Source organism: Peromyscus eremicus, chromosome 8a, assembly GCF_949786415.1.
Source record: "Peromyscus eremicus chromosome 8a, PerEre_H2_v1, whole genome shotgun sequence".
In the NCBI taxonomy this organism is placed as follows: domain Eukaryota; kingdom Metazoa; phylum Chordata; class Mammalia; order Rodentia; family Cricetidae; genus Peromyscus; species Peromyscus eremicus.
Window position 1 is genome coordinate 49,147,571 of NC_081423.1, and position 20,192 is coordinate 49,167,762.

The 20,192-nt window shown below is 45.2% G+C and overlaps 2 protein-coding genes across 3 annotated transcripts in view; one reads left to right on the plus strand and one right to left on the minus strand.

The window, feature by feature from the left end:
• Znf18 (zinc finger protein 18) overlaps window positions 1-8,275 on the plus strand; it is a 29,762-nt gene extending 21,487 nt beyond the window's left edge. Inside the window, exons 6-7 of one of the 2 annotated variants that reach the window (XM_059270925.1) lie at window positions 664-774; window positions 6,648-8,275. In XM_059270925.1, the coding sequence (XP_059126908.1) occupies window positions 664-774; window positions 6,648-7,429 (893 nt within the window). In that variant the 3' untranslated portion in view covers window positions 7,430-8,275. The remainder of the gene's footprint in view (window positions 1-663; window positions 775-6,647) is intronic. The other variant, XM_059270926.1, reaches the window with a different exon arrangement.
• A 2,063-nt stretch (window positions 8,276-10,338) lies between these two features.
• Dnah9 (dynein axonemal heavy chain 9) overlaps window positions 10,339-20,192 on the minus strand; it is a 346,197-nt gene continuing 336,343 nt past the window's right edge. The window contains exons 67-69 of the mRNA XM_059270927.1: window positions 19,592-19,774; window positions 12,492-12,881; window positions 10,339-10,935 (exon numbers count right to left, since the gene is read on the minus strand). Of these exons, the coding sequence (XP_059126910.1) occupies window positions 10,708-10,935; window positions 12,492-12,881; window positions 19,592-19,774 (801 nt within the window). The 3' untranslated portion in view covers window positions 10,339-10,707. The remainder of the gene's footprint in view (window positions 10,936-12,491; window positions 12,882-19,591; window positions 19,775-20,192) is intronic.

Sequence of the window (20,192 nt, forward strand, 5' to 3'; positions counted from 1 at the left end):
AGAATAATTGATGCTACTGTAGGAACTTGGTGAGTTAGAGATAGCAGGCTTGTAAGTAGGAATGTCCCAACATTGAAAGTGTTCTGTTTGTCAGGAACTGTGTGAGTGTGTTACATTCAGTAATACCTTTAATTTATGAAATAAATGGGCATGGTGATGGTATTCCCCACCCCCAACCCCTTATTTTTCCCTTTTTGAGACAGTCTTTGTAGTCCTGGAACTCACAGAGACCCACCAGTCTCCGCCTCCTGGGTGCTAGGATTATAGGCGTGCGCCACCACACCCAGCCATGGCTTTCCTCTTTTAAAGATGCTGGAAGTAGCATCAGACCAAGGACTTGCTCCCTCTTCCACAGCTCCCAGGTTGGGGTGGGGTGGAGTCAGTTGTGATGGGTGTTGAGTCCATGCTCTCCTCTACTAAGTTGCCTAAACTAGGAGCTGGTGGAGTCCCTGTCCTGATCCTTGCACCAGCCTGCCAGGGGTCCCCAGATGCCTGTGGTCACCTGTCTAGATTATTGTTTTCATGGCATTCACCATATGTTCCTATCATCTAGTTCTCAGGGGGGTCACTGTCTCCAAGTCTAGGGTTCTTTTTTAAAAGACACACTTTGAGCTCTCAGAGGTTCTGTTCACCTGAGCCCACAAAATATATCTCTCTTGGTAGCAGGTATTTCCAACTCCAAACCTGAGCTGACTAACATAGCAGAATATGGGGAAGAGCTTGCAGGGCTGCACCTTCATGTCGGTGAGAAGATACCAAGACTCGCCTGCAAAGGTCAGTGGGCTTCATTGGTCTCCAGCCATTTCTGACCTCCTCACATTAAACAGGAGGTAGTGGGGACAGAATTGTTTCCATTTGTTATAGGTAACTGTGATCGGACTTGAACGCCAAAGTTGGGTTTCCTAGTCGATCCCTACAGGGCTGTTGGCATATTTATTTAACCATGAAAGGAAGAACACAGGTTGGATCTGCTTTCAGTCTTGTCTGGTTGGATAGTTTTCCTTCTCAGAGAGAATTCACACTCAGACAAAATGAGGCCAATACAGGTAGTTAGAATTCCCTTAAAAGACACTTTGTAATAGCCATTATTATCGTCACCAACAGGAAAATTCAGAGAAATTACTGTTTTGGGATTTTTTTAAAAAAAAAAAATTTATTATTAATCTATGTTTTTAATTTGTGTGTAGGGGCATACTTTGCCAATGCATGTGTGTAGAGGCCAGAGGCCAGCTTCATGTAATCTTCTTTCACCTTTTTGTGGGTTCTAGGGATCAAACTCAGGTCATGTGGCTTGTGTGGCAAGCGCTGTTACCCACTGAACCATCTTGCTGGCCCAGAACTAAACTTTTCTTACTGTACTCATAATCAGTAGTAACCACCTACCATAAGAAAATAAACCAACAGAAAAATGTTTGATGTATTCTTTGGGTACCTAACCTTCATTAAATAGCAGCAGCAATTGATTCTTGATGTGTTTGAAGACTGTGAGTAAATCTGAATGTACTGTGCTGTGCACTCCTTTGCCCTGGATGCTCTTTCTAAACCATGTCTGTCCTAGAAAGTGTACCGGTTCACTCACGTACACCCATGTGTACACACATGCCCACTGAATTCTAGAACCTTGGAGAAGGAAAAGGACTTCAGGTGGAAATTGTGTGACAAATTACCCTTTCCCCAATCAAGTCTAATTATTTTCCTTTGCTAATGTATTACAGATAACAAGAACTGATAGATATGACTTTATTATCAATTTTTTTTGGAGGGTGCTGGGAGTCAAGCCAGCTCTTTTCTTTTTTATTTGTATGTATTTTTTAAAATTTTTTAAAATTCATTTTACTTACCAATCATAGATCCCCTCTCATCTCTCCTCCTACCTCCCCACCCCGGGCTTCACTCCCCCTCCCCCCATCTCCTCCTCCAAAAAGGGTAAGTTCTCCCATGGGTGGGGGCAGCTAAACCTGGTACATTCAATTGAGGCAGGACCAAGCCCTTCCCCATTGCATCAAGGGTGAGCAAAGTGTCCGACCATAGGTAATGGGGTCCAGGAAGCCAGCTCATGCACCAGGGATAGATCCTGATTACACTGCCAGGGGCCCCTCAAACAGATCGAGCTACACATCTCTCTCCCATATGCAGAGGGTCTAGTCTGGTCCCATGCAGGTTCCATAGCTGTCAGTCTAGAGTTCATGAGTTTCCAAGAGCTTGGTTCAGTTGTCTCTGTAGATTTCCCCATCATGATCTTGATCCCCGCTTCTTCATATAATCCCTCTTCCATGTCTTCAATTGGACTCCTGGAGCTCGGCATGGTGCTTGGTTGTGGATCTCTGGGTCTGCTTCCATTAGATACTGGCTGAAAGCTCTATGAAGACAGTTAGGGTATTCACCAATCTCAAGCCAGCTCTTACACATGCAAAGCACACATTATATCCAGTTACGATTTTAATTTGAAGCAATATATATTGCTAGGTTCTGTTCTTAGCACCCACATGGCAACTCACTAACTGTCTGTAACTCCACTTCCAGGGAATCTGATGGCCTTTTCTGGCCTCCTTAAACACCACACATACACATGGTGCACAGACATATGCAGGCAAAATACCCACATACACAAAATTTAAACATTTTAAAAATTACAATGTTAATTCCACTAAGTGAACCAGATAGCCCAGCTCTTCCTGAGCTCCTTTCCTAGGTGACACTCATGAAGCATCATCTTCCAGCTTGGCTCACCACTCTTCTCTGCTGACATGAAATAGTTTAAAATCGATTGCTCCACCAGAGCCCAGGTCCTCTGCAAAAGCAGTAAGTGGTCTTATGTGCTGAGCCTATTATTGTTATTACTACTACTACTACTACTACTACTACTACTATTACATGATACTGTTTTTTTGGTGCAGTTTTATATTTCCAATAAAAATAAGTAAAGGACAGAGCTTGCCTATACCTTGTAGCAATAGGATTTTGTGATAATCAGCTTACTATATCCCAAACTGTTTCTGTTTTGTGTTGGGTTTTGTTCAGTTTTTTTATCCATCCCTCTTGCTGACTTGGCCCCATGAGTTCTGCCTTGAATACACGATCCTGTCTTTATAGCTAGAGATAGAATTGAGAGAAAGGGTAGTAGAAGGAAGTGTGGAAAGATTAACTTGGTGGTGATGTGGACAGATGGGAAGAGAACTCTTGGAGAGAGAAGCCTGTGTAGAGCTGAAGTGGGGTCCAGCCACACAGGAAGAGACTGAACTGGGGCTAAAGCTACAGGGACAAGATAGGAAAGGGCCACTTGGAAAATGCAGCTGTTGATCAGACCACCAGACATGTAGAACCAGCTACAGAAGTCACAAGAGAGAAATGCTCTTTTCTTTGACCACATGGAAGGACAGTTAGAGGAAAAGCAGATCTGTATTTGTAATCAGACTCCCAAGGGATTAAAAAACAAAATCAAAAACAAAATCCAAACTACCACCAACAAAAAACAAAAACAGTTAAGTGATTCCTAGGTAGATATCTTAACAGCAAGGTAGAGTGGCAAGAAAAGCTGGAAGATTCGTCATGAGTGTCACTAGGAAAGGAGCCCAGAAGAGCTGGGCTGTCTGGTTCACTTCTGATGGAGGAGCCACAGCTGGGGGGGGGGGGGGGGGGGGCTGCTTCTCTGTGCAGGGCGGTAAGGAAGCGCTGGAGGAGACTCTTCAGTTTGTCCGTGTTGCTTAAACAACATAAGTTAGAAATTGATTTTAAAAAGATAATGTGCAAAGTAGACACAAAGAAGAAAATGAGTGGATATTTACATCTGTTTGGATTGGCAACATTTTTCTAAGCATAGAGGCAATAAAAAAAATCTTTGAGGAAAAGATTAACAGATATCCATACTTATAAAGGAAAAAAATCTATACGTAAAAATTACTCCAAACAAAATTACTGCAACTAAATTGGTATAAAACATTTTTGTGAACTTGATAGATAAATGATGGTCTATATTATTTTTCTTAATATAGAGAAAGTTAGAAAGCAAGTTGATGAGAACAAATTACTTTCTCAGTAAGATTTGGACAGCAGTCCTGGAATATGAAAAATAGCTCCCAGATGTGGTGGGGAAAAAAAGATTCATCTTTTCATCACTGGGGAATTAACATTTAAAATAACAAAAATCCATTTTTCAGTGGTCTAAATAGCATATATATATATATATATATATATATATATATATATATATATATATATATATATAAACCATTCAATACTCAAGTATTTATTAGTTCCTCCCCATTTCCCCCTGCTTAACAACATACCAGAGGGTGAGAGAGTCCTTCTGGAAATTAAATTGCCAGTAGCTGTTAAGGACCTTGGGGCTGGAGAGATGGCTCAGTGGCTAAGGACTCTTGCTGCTCACATAGAAGCCCTGGGTTTGGTTCCCAGTATCTACATACAGCTCACAACCATCTGTAACCCCAGTTCCGGAGGATCTGAGACCCTCTTCTGATCTATGTAGGCTCCTGTGTATATGTGATGCACATACACACACTCAGACACACATAAAATCAAATCTAAGAACAATTTTTTTAAAAAGAACAGTAGTGTTCATGCCATAAGTATAGCAGTTGTCCTCTGAGGAATTCCTTTAAAGTATTGATCAGAAAATGGACAAAAACCTAAGAGAATTGCTTATTACAGTGATGTTTATTGTAGTAAACACATGATTAACAGCATAGGTTTCCACAGTGGGGAATCCTTAAGTACACCATGTGTTTATTATAACTCTTGGATGGTGGCTGTTACTCGGCTCTTTGAGGTGTTGCTTATAAAGACTTCTTTAAAGACAGAGAGACAGCATTTTACCCTTTGGGTAGAATATGTCCTGGAACTCAGAATTAACACGTTTAGTTCGAGTTCTCTGACAGGTGCCTAGATCTGGCAGGCCATTGTTAAGGTGAAGATGAAAAAAGAGAAGAAAACAGCCTCTTGTTTATATTTGTTTTGTTTTATTTAAATTTCTTGAGGCAGAGTCTTATGTTGACCTGCCGGCCTTGAACCTGCTATGTAGCTCAGGATGATCTTGAACTTCTATCCCTCTTTTGTCTACCTCCTGCGTGGTAGCATGACAGGTATGTGTGGCCAGACCCAGCTTAAATAGCCTCTTTTACTTTTTTTTTTTTTTTTTTTAGGATAGGTCTTGCTGTGTGGCCTAGGCTGCCCTTGAACTTCTGATCTTTCTGCCTCATCTTCCCACTCTGGGATTGTAGGTATGTGATATTATGCCTGGTACTGAATAGCATCTTAAGATTTATAGGAATAATTTATTCTAAAATTTTTAAGTAAATCTTCCAGCCAAAATAAAATCTTTATCATATGTATCATGAGTAATAATCAGAAACCTACATTATGAGAAAAAAGTATAATTGCTTATACAAGTTAATGAAGTATGTATAGCTGGGTTTGGTAGCCAGTACCTGAATTCCTAGCTACCCAGGAGGCTGAGCAGGAGCATCACTTGAGCCTAAGAGTTTGAGGCTAGCCTGGGCAACATAGCAAAACCAAAAATAGGTATGAAAACATACATAAAAGCAAGGCACACCCAGCTGCTTTGTTGAACCAGTGTGGCACAATATGGCCTTATTGCATCAGCCTACAATAAAATGACACATTAATAAAGTTTATTAATTAAGTTGTATGTTTCTTGTAAGAGAATCCATGTTTAATATTAAATAGACCAGTGTCAGTGTTTACTATGTACATGATATATAGCCAGATAGCGAACTGATGTCAATATGACATCAGTGACATGTGGAAATAGGTTATACATCTCTACATGCAAATTAAATTAGAAAGACTGGAAAGCCAGCTGTGGCAGTGATGGTGGTGGTGGTGGCAGCAGCAGCTCACACCTTCAGTCCCAGCACTAGGGGCAGAGGCAGGTGGATCTCTGAGTTTGAGGCCAGTCTGATCTACGAAAGTTTCAGGCTAGCCAGGACCATAAAGTGAGACCCTGTCTCAAAGCAAAAACTGGAAGAAGACATATGTAGTCATGTTTGGTAGTGCTGTTGGGGTTGTTTGGTTTTCTCATGTATGTTTATTTTCCCTTTGTAAATTCTTTTAAATATGTTTACCTTTTATATACAATCAAATAAGAATCTTGGAGCTGGAGGGATGGCTCAGCAGTTGAGAGCATGTGTGTTGCTCTTGCAGAGGACCTGAGTTTGGTTCCCAGCGTACATGTCAGGTGGCTCACAGATGTCTGTGACACCAGCTCATCACCTACACATACACATCACCTACACATCACCTACACCCATATCCGTGTATGCACAAATATACTCAATACACATAATTAAAAATCATAAAAATAAATCTTAAAAGGAAAACCAACCATCTTAACAAGTGTGGCTTGCATATAACATCTTTGTTTTTTGTAAGTGCATGCCACTTGCTTTTGGAGGGGTCAGAAAAGTCCATTAGGAGCCTGTGGTGTTCAGAGTGGCTCAGTCCAGAGCCAGGTGAGCCTTGAACCCAGCACAGGTAAAGGGAGTCTGTAGTGCTCAGGTACCCGGTGACCCTCACAGTGAACAGGAAGAAGATGGCCTGGTGCCGTCTTTGCATCAGCTGGAGAAGAGGGAATGACTGTTTCTGCCACTCAACCTTCTTTTTCCTTCCAGAAGACAGACAAGAAAATGACAAAGAGAACCTAAACTTGGAAAATCACAGGGACCAGGGGGCTCTGGATGTTTTCTGTCAGGCATCAGGTGAGGCACCGCCACAGACTGCCTTGGATTTCCTCGGTGAGAGTGAGCTGCATCGCTTTGGAGCAGAGAATGTCCCTGAGGCTCTGGAAAGCCTGCCCGGTGAGGGAACAGTGGGGCAGCTCTTTCCTCCTGAAAGGGACGCTGGGAAACAGCTAGGTCAGCACATACAGAGCTCTTCTTCGGGAGAGCTGTCTGCCTTGTGGCTGGAGGAGAAGAGAGAGGCCTCTCAGAAGGGCCAGGCCAGAGCTCCCATGGCCCAGAAACTGCCCACTTGCAGAGACTGTGGGAAAACTTTCTATAGGAATTCACAGCTTGTTTTTCACCAAAGGACTCATACCGGAGAGACATACTTTCATTGCCCCATTTGCAAAAAAGCCTTTCTGCGCAGCTCAGACTTTGTGAAACATCAGAGAACTCACACGGGAGAGAAGCCCTGCAAGTGTGACCACTGTGGGAAAGGCTTCAGTGACTTGTCAGGCTTGCGCTACCACGAGAAAATCCACACAGGAGAGAAACCCTTCAAATGCCCCATCTGTGAGAAAAGGTTTATTCAGAGGTCAAACTTCAATAGACATCAAAGGGTTCACACAGGTGAGAAACCTTATAAATGTTCCCACTGCGGCAAGCGTTTCAGCTGGAGCTCCAGCCTTGACAAGCATCAGAGATCACACTTGGGGAAGAAGCCATGCCCATAGCCACAATCCCAGCCAACCTGCCTGTCCATTGCAGCCCTGCTCAGCTCTGCCTGGAGGGACTGCGACCGGGAAGGACCTCTCCTCCTCTCTGCAGGTTGGAGGGAGAGGAGCTGAGCACTGTTTTGACATGGATGGGATGTTGTTCTGAGTGTGATTTCTTGGTTTATTTTTTTCCTTTTGCACCAGGAAAAGAAACGAGTCTTTCTTTTTCAGCTGTATCTTCTTACTTTTGACCCCTTAGACATGTCATGTAGATAATGCCTTTAGTAGCTCTTTCTGACAAGAGCCTAACTGGTATGGCCATGACTGCTGCTGGCAGTGAGAGCCTGGGATCAGCTTTAGAACTGTGGTTCTAGAGCAGGCTGGCTGTTGCAGAAGGGGAGGTAGGGAGGCCTGAGTGCATGCTGTCTTTGTCAGACAGGTGATGAAGTTCTTGTTTAACTGTCCTTATTTGAAATAAACTGAGCTGAGTTGGGCTCTATCTTCCTTGTATCTCTTGTGTTCACTGTGTGTCAACTATCAGTTCTGAGCATACCATTTTCACAGAAGAGCACACTTGGGAATTGAGCTCCAGGACCTCAATATAAATCTCATAGAAACCTATCACATTTATATGTAGCAGAAAGTAACTAGAAAGTACACACCTTTATCTCAGGTAAGTCTGTCTGTGATGAGCCTTTTTTAAGTCTGTCTTCCATTTGATCACATGCCTCAGCTGTCCGCTCTCTATCCTGGCACTCTTCTTGGACTACTATTTTTGCTAGAGTATGTTTTAAAACATTCTTTATTACCTTATTTTGCCTGTAGGGTGTTAGGAAGAAATCAATAGTATCATCTAGTTTTTAATACTGCCTAGGACTTTATTAACATAGATGTCTAACCTGCCCATTTGTCCTTGTAGTTCTCAGTTGCCTATAGTTCTTGGTTTAAGGTTGAGGCGTTGTGGACTCCTCTCCTTCCAGTTTGGCATGTTTGTTGGTATCCTTGTTTAGCTCACATTTGAGTAGTCACGTTGGTAAGACTTTATAGGTGTAGCTTCTGACATTCCTAGGAGACATAGTCTTACAGCAACTCCCTGGTCTGGCTCTTAAAAGTTTTTCTTTCCCTTTACCCAGTGTTCCCTGAGCCTTAGGTGTGGGAGTGTTTTATAGATGTATCCGATAGGACTGGGCCCCACAGTTCAGTATTTTGATTGGTTGTGGTTTTCTGTAGTGGTCTCTGTTGCAAAGACGTTTCCTTGGTGAGGGGTGAAGACTACATTTATCTGCGTATAAGGACAACTGTATAGTTGTTGTTAGGGATTATTCTGGTTTAATAAATTACTGGTTGTAGATTTTCCTTTGATGACCGTGACTCCACTAGCACTGAGTAGTAAGCTAGTTAGTTAGTAGTTATCTAGTCTAGTAGTTATCTAGTCTCCCTCTTGTTGAGCAGATCTTAAGTCCAATTAGAGGGCTGTTGATTACTGCCAAGGTATGTGTGCTACTATTATACCCGTTGGGTTCTTGTGCCGTGCTGGTAGTTGATGTGGTTCTTAGGTGTCGTAGCTGTAGGCCTGTTGGTTGCCTCTCTCCTTTAGAAGCTGGCATGGTGCCTTCTGGTACCATGAAAAATAGTTCTCGGGGAGGGGGTGTTCAGGTCAGTTCCAGCTCAGGGGCCTTTGGGCCCTACTTCTGCAGTGCATGGTGTCTTCAACAGGAACTTAACCTTCCACCTCTACGGGGGGTGGGGGTGGGGTGGGGAGGGGGAACCAGGAGCAACAGCAATAGGCTATATGTTTTGAGTCTTTTGGACAACTCAAAAGATAGCTTCTCATGTCTGGTGTTGGGATTTTTGGTAGTCTTTGACTCTTGGAGGAAACTCTATTTGTTCAGATGAGAAAAGTTCATCCAAACTATATATGCATATCTATACACAGAATTATGTGTATTATAGTTTGTTTTTTTTTTTATAATGGTATGATTCCTCATGGCCTTTCCAGGCATCCTTATTGTTGTTTTATCCACTTCCCTCCATCTTCCAGATTTGCCTCCTTCCCCCCATCCCTAGAGAGCCCCCCATCCCATTTCTTTCTTAAACCTTAGCAAGTCTAGTCAGAATTCCGCAGGGTGGGCCTCCAGCTGTGCTTTACCTAGTCCTCTGGGGGCTTCTGGTACCTGCTCTAGTTCATGAACCACTATCTAAATGAAATTCAACTGCTGCAAGGGTAGGAAGGAAGAATGATTCCCGCTCACCCTGACCTTCCCTACCAAAGTCACCTCGCAGAGCTGTGTGGAACGCCATCAAAACTGCAGACCACTTCGTTTCCAGTGGACATTTCTTTTCTTCTTTTTTTTTTTTCTCGAGACAGGGTTTCTCTGTGTAGCTTTGCACCTCTCCTGGAACTCACTTGGTAGCCCAGGCAGGCCTCGAACTCACAGAGATCCGCCTGGCTCTGCCTCCCGAGTGCTGGGATTAAAGGCATGTGCCACCGCCTGGCCTCCAGTGGACATTTCTACAGTGGGAAATCTGGAAAGTTTCAGGTGAGTACCTTTATGGGATGAGTTTCTTCTTGGGTCTCTCACAAGTAGTGTTCAGAACAGCACTAACAGGATCCACTTACATGCTCACAGTTGTAGCCTCATCAAAGAGTAAGTAAAAACATTATTTAGTAGATATATGATTTAATCACAGATCACTGACAGGTGTCATATAACAGCTGCCATAACAGAGGTGTTTGTGAGTCTTACTGGAATGCAGCCATACCCACTCGTTTCCCTGTTGTCTAGGCTGCTTTGGGCTGCAGTGGCCACATAGGTGTCTAGCCAAGACTGGCTTGCAAAGCTTTTAGTGCTTATTCTCTGACTCTGTACAGAGAAATATTAATGTTTCTCAAACAGCGATGATAGAAATTCTGACTGATGGGCACTGCCTATGCACTTGAGGTATCCGGGAGCTAGAGCCCTGAGGTCCAGGACTGCACTGTGTAACGGGCAGAGTTCATTCCCAGCTTCATTCTCTTGGTCTCTCCACCATTATTTATGACTCAACAATTCTTAGAAGAGTTGAAGAATAAATCATTTTATTAGTAAAAACTCACTACTACAGAGTTCTCCCATTATTCCTGGGTCGACTTTCCATCTCAGCCTCACTCCAGGCACCCCAAGTCCCCCAGAGAAATTCTACAGAAGGTTGGTGCCTATGATTTCTTCATAAAAGTCTGCCATTACCCTCACCTACTTCCCCATCAGGGAGCCGCCAGCCCCCCTCCTTCATTCTCCCAAGGGCTCTGCAAGATGCTAAATCTGGAGAAGCAAGGCGACACCGGCTAGCACCCACTTGGACGGGTTTTCTTTAGTCTTCAGGTTGAAAGTCCACACGTAGGTGGGTCCCCGCTGACAAGTCTTGTAGACAGGACAAGCGTAGGCACTTCGGCAGTCTTGCTTATCTGCTGGGATGGCCTTGAGGAACATCACAGGCATAGGGGGTGTCAGGTCCTTCAGCTTTGCCTCTGTGATGACCCCAGCCTGAGAACAAGAAGGTGAAGAGAGTCACTTTAGTGCCAGAGCTCAGCCAGCCAGCCTTGCTTCTGTGAGAGGGTCTCCCATTAACCCACAGTGGAAACTGTCTCCTACTTTCAAAACTTCTGTTTGTTCAGCATAAATCTACTGTTCTAATTGTTCCTTGGTTTGAGAGGGAGGTATTGCTATGTAGCTGAGGCTGTACCTAAACTCGTGGTCCTTCTGAGTGCTGGGATTGTAAGCATGTGATAGCACAACTGGCCTTAAGTCAGTTGCTGATGTAGAACTCTAAAAGTTTTTCCATCTTCAGGTAGACTCCCCCTCTTTTATACCTTTTCATATGTCCATCTCATCAGAATATGAAGGGCAAGTGTTTGGCAGATGTCATGCCAGGTGCTAGAAGTCTAGTGGGCAAGGCAGCGGAACTGCCCGCAGACGTTTTCAGTTGGAGGTTAGAGTTGGGTCCAGTCGCTACCTCTCTGAGGTTTCATTATGTGGTCACATCACCTCTAGAGCATTGCAACTTTCTGGAGGAGGTACATTTTTTCTTTAACTGGGGACAAGGGATAGTGTAGGACAGTTTGTAACTTTTCAGATGGGGCTGTCTTACAGTCTTCTGAGATGCCTTGGTAGAATTACCTAGGACCACTGTATAGTGAGCTATAAAGTTTCTACTGATTATAAGCTATAGTCCAGGAGCAAAAAAGTCGTTAGCCAAATAAATTTGGACTTACAGCAAGCACACTGAAGAGGACATTTTTGTAGAGTTCAGAAGACATTTAACTCTTTAACCTGCTGCTTTCCCAACTCTGCTGGACCACAGGACACTTCTTTACCACACGTGGTCTTTGGGAATGCTGGCCCCTTTACCCACGTGACCCTGACCTGCTTTTGTTGTGGACAGGACAATTTGGTTTGTTTTGTGAAATGTATTGAAAGGATTTGTCTTTCTAGTTTTCTGCGGCTGATGGAAGGCATGGTGGGCGACAGAACAGTGAACAGTGGTGCTCTCAGTGGTCCTCAGGACAGAATGTTCATGCTGAAGAGGAGCAGGGCAAGCTCAGACTTCTTAACATACCATAATGCCAGCCCCTTTAAAGCATCTGATTAGGTGTTCCTAGAGATTAATAACATCGTACTGGTTTCAGATTAGGTTCATCGCTCCAGAAGGAAATGCAGTGCCCTTTACCAGTTACCATCGGTTCTGTAGCATCATCTGCTGTCTATGTGCCAGATGCAGTCCAGTTCTCCTGTAGCAACCCATTGGGTTTCCACAGCGGCTGTTCTCCCATTGAACAGTTTGGTTAATGGGGCTCTTGAGAGGAAACACTAGACCGCAGCCACGTGGTTAGTAAATGGTGGTGCTGAGGTCAGATCCTGCTAGTGTGGTTGCACACTCCCTCTCCAGAGCCTTTGCTCTGGCACCAGTCTCGGCTGGGTAAAAATAGTCTCGAGAGAAAGTGTACCTAGGTAAAAAGATTCCAGAGCACCGCACTGGGCAGTCAGTGTGCTTGTCATCCAGCCTGCCCCAAGGTGTCCTTCGGCTTGTCCCCGGACTATACCTGTGTGTCCCAGCTGGCACCTTCCATGAAGAGGCCATAGATGTAGGCCCCTTCCCGAGGGGGACTCCGGAACTCCTCCCTGTTCTTCTTCGTCACGTCACATTGCAGGGCCATCTGGTCTAGTGGCCATTCATTCTTGCGGGCCATGGACTGCATAATGGCAGTCAGGAAGGACTGGGGGTTGAAGAAGCCTGTGAGCCACACAGTTGAGGGCATCGAGAAGTCGCCTGTCCAGGCCTCCAACTCTTTGATCCTGTTAAGCAGGTCCAGAAACCAGGCCGCCAGGCCCGCCGTGGAAGGGTAGGCTCGCCTGGCCCACGGTTCTGGAACCACATCTAGGTACAGGGCATTCTGTAAGTTTTCCATCTCGCTGGTCATGGTCAGCTCTCCCTAAAGACCAAGAGTAGGGGAACAAAAAGTAAGGAGGCAGAAGTCTCGGGAAGCACTGGCTTCTGCGTCCTTTGACTCATAGATAGCTAGGAGCTGACTCCGGGGGCTACTAGTGCGGTCCTGTCTTATATTTGCTTTGCAAGACTTGTCCCATCAAGACTGGTGCCCACTGCTGCCACTTCAGAGTGGCAGCAATCAAAGAGAAGGCTGCCGCCGCAATGCATTGCTGCTCCATGAGGCTGGGGCAGCACAGATGACTGAGGGGGACTCCTGCAGGAATCACTGGGCCTAGGTACTGAAGGCTGCCACAGGAGGTCCAGCAAATTCAGCAGCCTTTTTTTACGGCCTCACACCTAAGTTCTGTTGGCTGTATTTCACATGCCCCACGGTTACACGTGGCCTGGCAGGCATGGATGTCCCTAGCAGCATAGAAGCCTCAACACTCAGGCCTCTTGCTTGGTCTTACTGTCGACTGCCGGGTGAGGGTAAGGAAGTCAGGCAGCAGAGAAAGGGGAAGAGCAGGACGCTGACCGTGGGAAGTCCTCATCTGTGACTGGGGAGGGGTAAAATTTAGCTGGCTCTCCTGGGTTCCAAGAGCATTTGTGAACTCTTTGCAACATGAATATGAGTAAAGGGGCCAAGGACAGACAGAGGCAGAGCTGATGTCCAAGTCTCACAGCCGAGGTGTAGAGGATAATGAGACTGGGTATTAAGTTGGGTTCTCAGAGTAATCCCCATAGATGGGAAGGCTGTGTTTCCTATTGATGGAAACTGTAGAGTCATGTACCTTTTCCAGGGCATGTTACAAACCTTATGTTACAGCTTTAAAAAAAAAAAGTTTAAGCTGGCAGTGGTGGCACATGCCTTTAATCCCAGCACTCAGAAAGCAGAGGCAGACAGAGCTGAGTTCGAGGGCAGCCTGGTCTACAGAGTGAGTTCCAGGACAGCCAGGGCTGCACAGAGAAACCCTGTCTTGAGAAACCAAAAAAAAAAAAAACAAAAAACAAAAAACAAAAACCTTAATGTGCCTATAATGTCACAATTTGCTTGCTAATCTGGTTAAAAAAGAATATGTACAAAGTAATAAATTACTACAAAAAGACAAAGTACCACAGAGCTATCAAGAAAAAATAAGTGTGTGTAAAAGATTTCATAACCAAGGCTGGTCTCCAACTCACATTCCTTCTGCCTCAGCCTCTCAAGTGCTGGGATTGCAGGTGTACAGCACCGTGCCTGGGAATAATAGGGTTAAGTTTGCTTCTCCACAAAACTCTTCTGAGCTTTATCAAGTTTGGGTTTGTCTATGGAAGTTATTTACTGTACATGAGGAAGTCCTGGCTTTGTCCCATACTGTAAGCCCACAGGATTCGTAGTGGTGAAGTATGATGAAAATGCCCTGGTCCTCTGGTGGTCCTACTTTGAGGACTGTGTCAGAGTGAGTCAAATTCATAGGTCATTTGCGACTTGAGACAGTACCTGTCCTTTGCTTGTAAAGAGAAGTCATTTGTTTCTGGTTATCTCCCTGGGACAAGTTGACAATCCTCTGTTACTAGGCTTCAGTGAAGCCTGAAGCCGTCTGAGTTTTGTTTAAGAAATGATGTGCTTACTATTAAAATAGTAAGTGTCGTGGCCTGGGGAGATAGCTTAGTTGGCAAAAATGTTTGCCAAGCAAGCATGAGGACCTGAGGTCTATTCCCTAGATCCCCTGTAAAATAGCCAGGCATGGTGGTATGTGCTTTTTAGTCCCAGTGCTGGGGAGGTGAAGACTCACTGGCCATCTAACCTTGTCTAATTGGTGAGTTCCAGGCCAATGAGAGACCCGAACAAGATGAATGGCTCCTGGGGAACAAGATCATTCTCAGTTGATCTGTGGTCTCCATATGCATGTGCGTATATATCCCCAACACACACATCCACACAAACACACCTCCCTGTCACACAAATGTAAACAGCGGTGGCACTAGGCAGCATGGAATTATGATTGTGGCTATGTGCTGAGATTTATCTGTCTAAACCCATAGGAAGGGTAACACCAAGAGAAATCCCCAAGTGAAAACTGTGGACTCCGGGTGTGTCACTGTGCGCTCATCAGCTGTAATAAATGCAGACTTGGGGGATGCTAGGAGTATTTTGTGTGGTGGGACTAGCCTGATACGAATCTGTAATTGCTATGAACTTTAATACTATGCTAGAAAAAGAAGGTCTAGTTTTTTAATGCAATACTTAATTCTTAACACCTTTCAGAAATCTAAACTCCTTTTGACAGCAAAGAAACATAAAATATGTAACTTAATTCATAAAATTTCTCTCACATCTGCTTATAGCATCACTTCTTCTGACAACAGTTTTGCATCGACTAAACCAAATGCACAAGCAAGAGAAACCAAAAGAGTGTGCTGCCTCCTAGGTTTCCCCGCTGTACCACAGAAGCAGGAACTACTGAGGAATCGGGGCTGCCTCGCAGTTTTGTTTCCGGATGCAGGCATTTTCATTACCTTGACAGCAGAAGCAGAAAAGGTTGGTCTTTAAGGAGCTGGAAGCAACAGGGCACTTCCCTGATTTACCAAGTGTATCTGCATTGCCTTCGTAGGCCTAGGGGAGTATAGCACTGACACTCTCCTCGCTAGCCTGTCCTGAAAGCTATTCAGAACAAACAAACCAAAAGATGTTTCCTAAGATTTTGCCAGATTGATGGAAGCTGTTATGGGGGGACAGGAAGAGTCTATGGCTAAACTCTGGGTGCCAGTCCCTGTGTCCCTCTTAAAAATATTTTCATTTTTTGAATTTTGTGTGCAAATGTGTCTGTGTAGGTTTGTACACCTGCATGCAGTCTCTGCGGGGGCCAAAAGAGGCTGTTGGCTCCTCTGGAGCTGAAGTTATAGGCAGTTTGCTGAGCTGTCTGCCAGAGGTGCTGAGAACGGATCTTGGGTCCTCTACAGGAGCAGCGTGTTCCCTTAAAGGCTGAGCCTTCAGCAGCACCTTAAGTACGGCTCTTCTTAAACATGATGATGCAATAAAGGAAATGGTTTCCTAACTTTTCCTGGCCTGGCTCTGAGCAGCACTGGTTAGTATCTAAGCCTACCAGCTCACAGGGTGGGTCAGTGAAAAGAAAACTTAAAAATCTGCCTCTTCCATCTATTCAGCAGCCTTGGGTTCCAGGGTCCTGTGACACACTTCTTTGGTTCCCACACTGATGGGAAACTGGGAGACCACTGCAGTCCGTGTGGCACCTTTCCCAGGTGTGATGAAGGCTGCTTGTCAGTGACCTTGTGCACTGACTCGTCCCTATAAATAAGTGCTTTCATAATCTTCCTTTGGTGCAATAGAATGGAAACCTTATTTTTCCTGTAGGGCTGCATTCCTCTGAGTCATGTTGCGTTAGAAGCTAGATTCATGAGCTGCGGTCAGCTCAAAGCTAAGGAAGAAGGTACAGGTGAGACCAGAGACCTCCCTTTGGAAGGTCATCAGTAGCCAGGCTGTGGTCACATGGCAACAGCAGCAATCAGTCCGTGTAGAGGACAGGCTGGGGATGACACTTCCTTGAGGGCTTCATGTCACACCCTATGCTGAGGGTCAGGGTCAGATCCTATCCATTCTTCTCAGGAAAATGTTTTTTGTTATTAGCTTTCCCTCACCCCATGCTGGCTGGGGCTTGAATCTGGTGCCTTCACATATTCTAGGTAAGTGTTACACCACTGAGCTACCTCTCCAACCCTTAGTGTTGGGAAATAAAGTCTCATTACATAGTTAAAGCTGACCTTGAATTTGTAATCTCGCCTCCCGAGTGCAGGGATTGCTGACACGTATACACATCATTACCTCTGGCCACTAGCTTTCATTTACATAAGTCACATGAGGTAGAATAAGGGGCTCACATCTTTCACTGTGGCTTCTAGACCGAGGTTGGCAGTGGCTTGCTCATTTTAGTCTCTGGTAGAGAACAAAATAGCCAAAGGTATCAGGGCTGGGTAGCTGCTGAATGGATGATGATCAAAGGCTCAGAGCATGACGCCCCTCCCAACTTGAGCTGGAAGTCAACAGTCTGCGGGAGTCGAGACCCAAAGCCAGCCTTTGCATTTGAACAAGTGCATAAATTTAGAAAAACTAAAGCACAGTGAAAAAAATCCAAGGCCATCAATCATTTGAATAATGAGAAGTTCCAGACATGCCCAGATGCCGGGCTAGCCAGGTGAAATGGGACCCATGGGAGTTCCGAGATTTTCTGGCAGCTGCATTTCAAAACATGAAACAGGTGAGTTTAATTTTTCTAACGTTTCTTTTAATGCAGTATACCTAAAATACCACATATTAGAATATACAATCAATATAAATTATTAATGACATATTTTACAGTTTTTGGTCTTTTTTCTTTGAAATCTGATGTGCCATTTACATTAGTGTCTACTGTACTGGACAAGTCTAAAAACTTGAATTCTCGTGTTTACCTCTGTAGGAAGAGAATTTTCTAAACAGTCTATCAGTATATGCTCCTTTGAAAATTAGAAATGGTGAAAAATAACGAACCACCATTTAAGAATTCCGTAGCTCAGGCTTTTGTGCATCTGGCTAATGGGAGTGAGAACACCTCGGGAGGCCGAGAGCCAGATGTCTGACAGTGGTGAATTCCCAAGAGAAATCTTCTCTGTGGAGCGTGTCTGTGGCCGGCTGGCTTTCTCCCCAGACTTCTTCCCTACCCATATTCTGTGTGCTTTGAGCTGCTTCAGGCTTAGGGCTGTATCTGGCAGTTCAGCTAGGACTTTCCGGGAACCTGATCTTATACTCAGTCAGTTCATTTTTATCAGAAAGGCTAAGAGTGTTTGGTTAATGACTCAAAGGGTCAGGCATTTTGTAACTGTGGTGCCCAGTCTGGGGCATCATTTGGCTCATCTTAAGTGCCGGGGGACTGGAGACGCCCACTTTTTCCTACATTGAACCAGCAGCAGCTTCCAGTGGTAAAGGGACTACTGAAGTCAAGGACAAAGGTCAGCAGCAGCATTTCCTCTTCCTGTCTTGCTGGGTCAGCAGGTCACCTGGCCCCGCCCCCCTCTGCCCCCTCCCCCCCAAACTTGGAAGCAGACTTCCCCACTCTCCCATCCAGCAGGTGCTGGTGTGCTCTACGGCCAGCCCATCTGGGAGGCCTGCCTGTTGTAGCCACTCGGCTCTGAACTCGGCCTCCTTTTGCCATGGAGGGCATCCTCTGCCTGTCCTCTTTCCTGCTGCGCTTCAGAAGCTGCTGCACCTGCCCCCAGGTTCTCCTGGCACTGTCATCAGGGAGGACAGCAGGACTGGTGGACGGACACAGAGATGGGAGAACGTGTTATGAGGCTACTCTGGGGACCGTCCTCATGAAACTGTTTCCTGAGAGGATTCTGATTGGAAAATACCCTCCAGGTCATACAGATTCCTCACAGCCTCTAGGTCATTGTTCTATCGCCTTCTAGAAGTTCACCTTACTCACACTGTTGTTGTCTAGGTGACTCTTAGAGCAGGCTCTGGGTCCTCTGCTCTGATCTCTAGAGGCTCTGTCCTTTTGTCCTCAACTGTCCCTATCCACCTTTCCTCAAAGGACTCTCTGTGCTTCTGCTCTGGGGCCTCCCTTATCTCATAGGCCTTGATCTGCATCCTCCTCTAGCCTCTGTTTATGAACCCTGCCTTCCACCAGGCTGTCCTGGCAGGGAAGGCTCCTCTTTGGCCTCTTCGTATCCTTCCCCACAGAGCCCATCAATCAACATTGTGGGGACTAGCCTGAAAGGAGAGACACTCCACACTGCTTCCCCATCTCTGCCCAGGCATTCTTCATGATTGACTACACAGAGCCACAGTGAAGGTTCTTAGAAGAAAAATGAGCGAACAAATTGGAAGTCGAATGGGTAAATAGTCTGCACCAAATTGCCTGGCTTCAGTAAGTTATGACTGCAGCAAACCTACTCAAGATAATTGCTACTCTATACCTGCCTCCCCAGGGCGGGAGATGCGAAATATGACAGGCAAGGGCCTGGTTTACATTTGAAACTGCTACGGAATTTTGCATTTATCTGATTATATGCTGACATGGAACTTGAAAGCTATCAAACACTGCCTGTCCTCAATAGCCCAGGCATTCCCATCTCATCTTTCATATTATTCTCCTCTGTCCATATTACGCATGTATGTGGGGTGGTGATGGTGGTGGTGATTAAAAGAAGAAAAATTAAAACAACTCCTGGTACTTTCTATAGGCGTCTAAATGTAGCAAATTCAATTGTTTTTACACACATGGCTGTGACTTTGTAACTCTAAAAACTAGACATGAAGCACCAGTAGAATCCAGACTTGGAATTTGGGGGCCTAGCTAGAGCTTTCACTGTAAGCCACAAAACCAGTTTCTGCATAGTAGACACACACACACACACACACACACTCTTCTAAGATACTGTGGATCAAATCCAGGGCCTTGTATATGCTGATGCTGGGCAAGCTCGATCACTGAGCTGTTCTGCCAGCCAGAGATTCTGACTCGTTTACTAAAGATGCCAGTTGTAAGTCATTACCCATGGGCATAGAAGACCCCACTGACCACGGACCAAGCACCATGCTGATTCTTTCAGGCATTTAGGTGGCTTTGGGACAGTTGCCCTTCAGACACCAGGTTCCTGGTGTCTGCAGCTCTGTTCCTGTGAGTTCCAGCCATGTCCTCTGGCAATGTTTCTCTCGCTCATGACCTTGCTCACCTGTAAGCCGAGGTGCAGCTCTCTTAGTGAGCGCTGGATTTCTCTGGTAAGGATGTTCATGCGTTCACATTCCTGGAAGGCAACCACAATGTAGGGTGTGCGCTCCTCCACCTTGGCCATCAGCTCTGGCATGTTAAACTCATCTGTCACTCGATCCAGTATTTCTTCCAGAAGGGCCTTGACCTGCTCCATGGCAGAAAATATGAAGTTAAGGAGGGACTCCATGGAAATACATGCCTGGTATGGTAAACCTGGCCAATAATCTCCTGGTTGGGGACCTCAGAAGCTCCAGGGGTATAAGGGTCTTACTTTTATTAATCTGCTAAATGGATATAGTATCAAACTGCCTTGTAAATTCCTTGTAAATACCCACAGATTAGTGCAGCTCTTCGACCTCATCAGAGAAGTTGCTCTGGGCAGTAGATGAGGGTTAGCACAGAAACTCAAAACCAGTCAAAGTGCTGAGAATAAGAGACCCCGGAGTGCTCAGTCACACAGGGGACATCTGTATCACCCCAGGAATTGGGACCATTGCAGGAGAGGGGCAGGAAGATTGTAATAGCCAGAAGCTGGGGAGGACCTGAGCAAAGCAGGGTCAGGA